At 30.1% G+C, this 7,328-nt stretch overlaps 1 protein-coding gene across 8 annotated transcripts; it reads right to left on the reverse strand.

Moving 5' to 3' along the window:
• Nucleotides 1–677: 677 nt before the first annotated feature.
• On the reverse strand, nt 678–2,937 carry LOC106376775 (replication protein A 70 kDa DNA-binding subunit B-like). 8 transcript variants are annotated; one of them, XR_007318498.1, is made up of 6 exons: nt 2,601–2,936; nt 2,256–2,327; nt 1,995–2,172; nt 1,419–1,907; nt 1,148–1,336; nt 678–1,073 (listed from the first exon to the last, which is right to left on the reverse strand). XR_007318498.1 is itself a non-coding variant. In XM_022695099.2 (4 exons), exons 1-3 carry the CDS (start codon nt 2,320–2,322, stop codon nt 1,662–1,664), a joined length of 504 nt encoding a protein of 167 aa, XP_022550820.1. In that variant the 5' UTR covers nt 2,323–2,937; the 3' UTR covers nt 678–1,336; nt 1,419–1,661. The 8 variants fall into 8 exon arrangements, 1 of the variants encoding a protein (XP_022550820.1); XR_002655317.2 differs by having other exon boundaries at nt 2,256–2,336; XR_007318499.1 differs by having other exon boundaries at nt 678–1,336; nt 1,995–2,185; nt 2,256–2,336; nt 2,601–2,937.
• Nucleotides 2,938–7,328: the final 4,391 nt, after the last annotated feature.

Raw genomic sequence — 7,328 nt, forward strand, 5'->3', positions numbered from 1 at the left:
TTAGCTAACACTAAAGGCATAGCCCCGCTCAAGCGTGGAGGTGGATACATTATCGATGCATTATGTTGTTTATGTATATGATTGTATTGTTTGTTTTTCACAAAATTTTGTTTGCCCATGGTTTTTGTTTTGTGTATGTTGTTTTTTATTTTGTTATATTTACTGAGTATATCACTTCTCTCTTTTCTATATATATTTTCATTGTTTGATTGGTCATATTTAAAATTATGTCATTTTTCAAATTCACACTATAAGAAATATTAGTAGCACACCGTGAACGTTTCCATAAGGTTTTTGTTGCATTTCCAAAAACGATATGATAATCGCAGCTATAATAGACTCTCTCCTCTATCGTAACGTTTGTTATATGCTAAAATAAGTAGAGATATTATAGTGTTTATTCGTGAGTTATAAATTAATATTTTATAATATTTAAATCGTGCTATGATATTCGGATGACTTTTTTTAAATGTTGTAAAATATTTTATAATAACATAAATATAATGCTATAATTAAAGATAAAATATTAAAAATTAATTAAATTAGTTAATTAAAATTAATTAAACACTTACAGACATCAATGGAAAGTTTGTTATATTCCCTAAAAGAATCAAATTGCCTTAGCTATTTATGCTATTACGGTTTGTTAATAATGTGCATATCATTAGACCCACATATCTTGGAAAATTTCATGTTCTTCAGTAGGAAAACTTCAACTTGAATCAACATTTTAATGACATACAAAACCAAATTAATTGACTGCATAAAAAATTGTATAATACAAAGCTTGGGACTTCAGTTTAGCAAAGCTCTAGATTAACTATGTCAAGAACTATTGCGATGTCTTCTTGTTCTTGGAAACGTCTTGGAGCAATAATCTTGTTTTAGCAGCAAAATCAATCGGAGAAACACGTCTTACAGTTATCCTCTGTCTCTTCTCGATGTTATACTCTTGTTGAGAAACACTAACATGGAAGAGATGAGACGACCACGTAGCTTCTTTCAGTTTTGTCTGAAACTCATTCGCTTCACCTTCCTGGTCTGGCTTGATGAAGCTTATGTAAGCTCTAGTACTGAAGAAAACAGGCTCACATAAACCAACTTTTCTTCCTCCTTAGATATTAATAAGTAGAAGTGTTAGAAGTACCAATTCCTCGCCTAAAGAGGGGTTGGTTGTGAAGTGAGAGAGACAGACTCTGTCAGAATACATGGACCTTGATCCTTTGTTCGCAGAGGGGCTCATCCCAGAGACAATAGCAGACATATATGTCTCTATACCTTCAGAATCATACCAAGATTTCAACTTTGCAGCTTTTGATAGTGGATAATGAAACACCTGGAGGAATTGGTTTCTATCAGCAACTGATTTGACAAAATGCAGCCTATGTGTCACTTAAAACGAAAATTGAAGATTGTACCTTGAAATCTCCAACTTTAAGAGACTTGTTCGCAATGACAGACACTTATCAGCCATGTCTAGAAGTTGTTGTCCAAAGTCAGTTGCTACATCGTTCCAAAGAGACTCTTTACCTCATCAACTAAAGTTATATCCCTCTTTGGGATCATCTCATTGTCACTCTTTCTTCTAATGCTCATGGTAGGAGAAACACTTTGGACAACACCGATGACATCTGAAAATGAAATAATCACCATTCAAGTGACTAATTATCTCTTACCAACAACTCGTCAATGGGTACAAAGTTGAATTTTGTTTCAGTGATAAACATTTCTTCGCTCCCAGCTTCATACTCATTCAGAGTCATCTCATAATCATTATGAACCGTCTTGAATTGCTTGTTAGCAAGCTTAAGTGATCCCCTCGATATGTAATAGACCTTTCCTTTCTGGAATGTGTCATAAGACTTCCTTGCAGCTGCGTTAAACATCGTTTCCTGAATCTCTGTTCCCTGGATTTTTAGAAACAAAGAAAATCAACCACCGCATAAATTCTAGGACAATAATCAGAACCATACGATTCATCAAAGGAGTCTTACTTCCTCATCAGTTAGTTCCACATTGAAGACACACCCTTCTCCCCTAGCATTTTTGTAAGTTCTCAGCACACCTTTGTTTGTAACACGGACTTTAATGGTCCAACTTCCTTGGTAAGCGTTCAAGGACAAAAGCGGATGCACCCTCCTGGTCATAGCCATTCTTGCACCTGGCGCAGCACTACAAAAAAAAACTACAGAAATGTAAGTAATCTTCATAACAATGAGTATGATGAAAATAAGCTGTAGAAAAAATCTTCTTACTTCCTCTCTGCTCATTGATAATCTGTGAAACTGACTTAGCGAAAAACTCCTGCTTTGGTTTCAACATTATGCCTGTAAAAGCTTTAAGCTCAAATTTAATCTATGAGTCAAGTGCAGAAACAACAGCCTCGCATTTTGTTACAAGCAAATATCTAGAAGAAAGAGATAAGACAAGACAAGACAAGACAAAAGATTAGTTATGTACATATGTTTACTGAACAATTTATTGGTTTCTTTGATCAAAGAATCAGACATTTTCGAAGGATCTCTCTTGATATAGAAGATTAATTGAAACCGAATCGACCAAGTGATATTAACAGAGAGAGAGAGAGAGAGAGAACGTACAATCAGTAGTAGTTTCCTGAGCTTCGCAGACGACGCCTCTTCGTAATCGAGAAACCCTAGGGAATCGAGGTCAACGAAGCCGGCGACTGAGAAAGACGGATTCTCAATCCTCCTGATTCCGGTGTTGAGAGTGAAGCCGATGGTGAGGATGCGATTTTTGAAACATTGAACGACATGGAAGGTTAAGAGATGAGAGGAAAATCATGAGCTTTGCAGATTAACAAAAACGGTGACGGCAAGATACAACTGTGGAAAAACAATATCAAGGAAGCCCTAAGCGACTCAAGCATAAGCCGCAATGTTTCACTTCTTTTCTAATTTATCCGACTATATGTGAACCACCAAACTCCAAACCTAGTTTACTAGACAAAACCAGAAAAAAGACGTGGGGCCCACAAAATTTTAAAAAAGTGCACACGTGGACAAGTGAGCAAACTGTCCCATTATAATAAGTACTAGATTAGAGTAAGATCCGCACCTTGCGCGGGATAAAAATTATATATATAAATTATTTTATTATGTATTATATGTTCTTACATATTATGAAATAATAAATATATATTAAATAATTAAAAGTCAGTAACTATTACATATATAATAAAATTGGTGTGAACGTATAAATCAATTTTATTAATACAAACAATTTTTTTAAAAAAAATTTGATAGGATATGTAATTAAATTTAAATGATATTAACATACATGGTATATTTTTAATATTAATGTCTATTTTTTTTTTAATGGTGTTTTCTACTCATATGTTTTTTTTTATCATGTGTATTTTTAATAGCAAAAACTTTAAATTACTGATAACAAAATTTTCATTGTGGGACTAATAATTTTAGTAATTGATAATTTAAAAAAAAATTATCAATGTTAGTTCAAAACTTTTATCAAAAAAATTATTCAAAGTAAATTTTGAAACTAAAATATTTATTTATTCAATATGGTTTATAGTTTAATTTAGAATGATATATATATACATATATATTTTAAATCTTAATGATTAATTAAATTAGACTTTTACTTATATGATTTTGTAATCATTTGTATTTTGTCATAACAAAAATTTTAAACCATGGATCGCAAAATTTGAATGTGAGACTTTTAACAATTTTAGTCATTTATAGTCATTTTTTAAAATTCAAAATATAAAATATACAGAAAAATCTAAATTTTTATAATATGGTTATTTTGTTTTTTAAAGTTATTTTAATAGTTTTAAATTAAACAAATTTGATAGAAGATACATTTTTTTTATCAGATCTTTTTTATTCAAAATCATTATTGTCATATATACTTTACTCACATTAGGCAATTCCATAATCTTTATTTAAGGAAATAATAATTGACATTAATAATGAATTTATGGTTAGTTTAATAAAAAGTTTATTATATAATTAGATGGACCAACATATTTCTCTAGTAATTCTAAGAATCATCCTAGTGATGACATGTGGCTACAAAAAGAAGTTGTAATGTTTCACAAATAATATATAGGGGATAGATTTATATGCAAAAATTTAGATATTCGAAAAATAAATTTAAAATTGGTGATGGCTTCATGTAGTACTAACCCAAATAATACCATCTATTATATAAAGATTCAGTTAAAATTCACAGTAATTTTAGCACCCTCTATCTTAACATAATGCAAACTAAAAATATTTTTAATATTATTTTACCATGCGTGTTAGTAACGTGTTTGATTGTTTAAGCCACTAACGACCAAACACCAAATTTACCTCCTTCTTAATTTAAACAGCGTCAAATTTTTAATTTTTGGTCCCAAGTTTAACTGTTCACTTTCCCAAGTTTAACTATTAAATGAATAGTTATCCAACTAGGGTAAGACATGCGCTTTATGCAAGATAAGTTTATTTGTATATATTATGGAAAAGTTTTTATATATGTGATCATTTTATTTATATATATAAGATTTTTTTGTTATTATTATATAATTTCTTTCCAATGGACATGATCAACTTTTATTAAAAATTGTGGAACTAAACTATAATTAATATATCATTGGTTGATCGGATTGGACATTAAACAAATTATGACACAAAAAACTTAATTTTTTTCCACCAAACACATCCTTGAAAAAAGTGAACAGTATTGTTTCCACAATTGAATTATTTTGACATTTATCTTCCATATGGTTTTGAAAGGTTTCAGATCAACCATCGAATTGATATATGTTATTTTAATGTTTTTTGTCGTATGCTTAATTAAAGAAAACTTACATTTTTGTAATTTAAAGTCGTTTTAAAAAATTCAAAATATAACATATAAGAAAAAATCTAACATATAAGAAAAATATGACATATAAGGTTTCATCATTTTTGTAATTTAAAATCATTTTAAAAATTTTAAAACATAACATATAAGGTTTCCTCATTTTTGTAATTTAAAGTCATTTAAAAAAAATCAAAATATAGCATATAAGAAAAAAATGTATTTTTTTATTATATGGTTAATGTGATTGTTTAATTTTTTAATAATGTAAAATTAAACAAAATGAAGAAAGATGCAAAAATTGTTATTAAATCTTTATTATTTATAGTCATTAATTGTCATATATATGTTAATAATATTAGGTAATTCTGTAGTTTTTATTTAAGGAAAAAATACACACTTCTTATATTTTGGGTTGATATAATGTTTCCTATTAATTAGATTTTGACCAACATTTTTTCAATTGATTCTTAAGCTGTCACGTAAGCTAAATTGCTATCTTAATTAAGTAACATTTAAGCAAAGTCTCTTTTTAATTAGTACAAATTCAAAGTCACAACTTTTTAAATGATCTTTAATTAATATATAAGGGTTTCTATATAAAACACACTTATTTAAATATTTACAAACAAACACTTTAACGAGAACGAATAATTTTAGAGGAACAGTGGAGTTGTCCTTAAGGTTATTATTTTCACCATGTAAACCCTAATTCTATGGCAAAAGCAAACATGAGTGCGTGTATCTCAGTCCCATTGCTTTATACCCGATGTTACTAGTAAAAATCTGTCGCGCATAACCATAAATTAAAAGGCGATTATGGCCAAAATCGTGCCTAGAATCTCTATAGCCACATTTTGTCACGAAAATATGGTTATAGCATGGATACCAAACTAATATGTGGCATTTTGTTACTAAACATACACGAACTAGTCACAATTTTGCCACATACTAAATTGTGTCTATTGGTTTGGATTTAAAGATGATAATATTTGTAACTGAAATATGTAAAGTATATATGTAATTTTTGTAAAAAAAAAAAAGAATATTAGTCTTATTCATGTATATATAATTAAGCGGTTATATTTTAGTAAGTTTGGGTTTGTAATTTTATGTTTATGATTAGACTTGAGTTTTAGGGTTTATAAATATTTAGAATTTGTAGTACGGCGTTTACGGTTTGAAAAAAATATAATTAAAGTTTATGTTTAAGATTTGATGCCAAAATTTGAAACATTTATTTTTTAGTTAATGTTTTTATGTTTAGATATAGAGTTTAGGTTTGATATTTAGGATTTGAAGAATGAGATGTAGAGTCTAGGTTTAAGTTTTAAAATATTATATTTAGAGTTTAGATTTAGGATTTGGAATATAAGGTCAAAGTTGAAATTTATGGATTGGGTACCAATGTAATTGGTCTTGGTATAGTTGTGAAACGAGATTGATCCCTCATATATAAGAGAGCTGTGTAACAGAATTAGTTAATCAATAATATAATCTTTTTTAATTTCTCATTTTCTATGTTACTTGAGTTTCACTAACATGTTCAGTGGCGGAGCCGGCATGTAATTAGGGTGGTCAAATGACCCATGCAAAAAAAATAATTATTTGTATTTTCCTTCTAAAATTTTATGAAATATTAGAAAACTAACCTATTGACCCTTGTAAATTGAGTTGTTATCAGACTGACCCTAGTGGAAAGCTATCCTGCCCCCGCCACTGAACATGTTACCAGAACTATTGAGGCTTAAATCTCAATTGATTCATTCATCTTCATAGATTCTGCCTCATCATTTGAGTTTCATCGGGAATCTTCTAATCAAGTTCTATTTAGAAGTTTTTGGCTAACCAAAGCTTTGGAGTTGCAGCAATGGTGATCACTCATAAAATCACGCGACACTGTAGATAAAATTATTTAACTCGACAAAACTCTGTTCCAGCTCCATCCTCACTGGATTCTCCGATTCCAGAAATGGATTCTGAACATTACTGTTGTTTCGTTCACTGTGAATATGTCAAATTTTGCGCTATGTTTCCAATAGACCATATCTTGTTAACAATAATGTGGATTCTTGCAACGTGAGAGTCGGATCTAGAAACCTCTCTTACATCAAGTCACCCCATAAAGGGACAATGTTGGTGAGGAGTTCATTTAGTATTTCCACCATAACTACTCCTTCTAAAACTTCAACTAAAAATCTAATACCCCATCTTAAAAAAAAAAAACCTAATTTCGGTTTTATGGAATTTCTCAGGGAAGCCGAAGGCTCGGGAAATTTTTATCCTCAAGGTTAAGGTTAGTCTAGAGTCTATTAAAAATATTTAGCTCATCAGAACGGGAGCGGAAAAATATTCGGGATTGATCGCGGGATGAAAATTCACCAGAAGGGCCGAAATCGCACAAAACGACCGAGAAGCTCGAGGTGGCTTGATCTAAGGGATCAGGACGTGGTGTCAACCATTTAACCTGTTGAGTATCAACACAAGAAGGA

This window comes from Brassica napus, chromosome C1, assembly GCF_020379485.1.
Source record: "Brassica napus cultivar Da-Ae chromosome C1, Da-Ae, whole genome shotgun sequence".
In the NCBI taxonomy this organism is placed as follows: Eukaryota; Viridiplantae; Streptophyta; class Magnoliopsida; order Brassicales; family Brassicaceae; genus Brassica; species Brassica napus.

Coding starts and splice junctions, on each gene's coding strand:
- LOC106376775 (XM_022695099.2), bottom strand. CDS start 2,322: ATGTTGAAACCAAAGCAGGAGTTTTTCGCTAAGTCAGTTTCACAGATT. Junction 2,186..2,255: donor TATCAATGAGCAGAGAGGAA/GTAAGAAGATTT, acceptor ACATTTCTGTAG/TTTTTTTTTGTAGTGCTGCG. Junction 1,908..1,994: donor TGGAACTAACTGATGAGGAA/GTAAGACTCCTT, acceptor CTAAAAATCCAG/GGAACAGAGATTCAGGAAAC.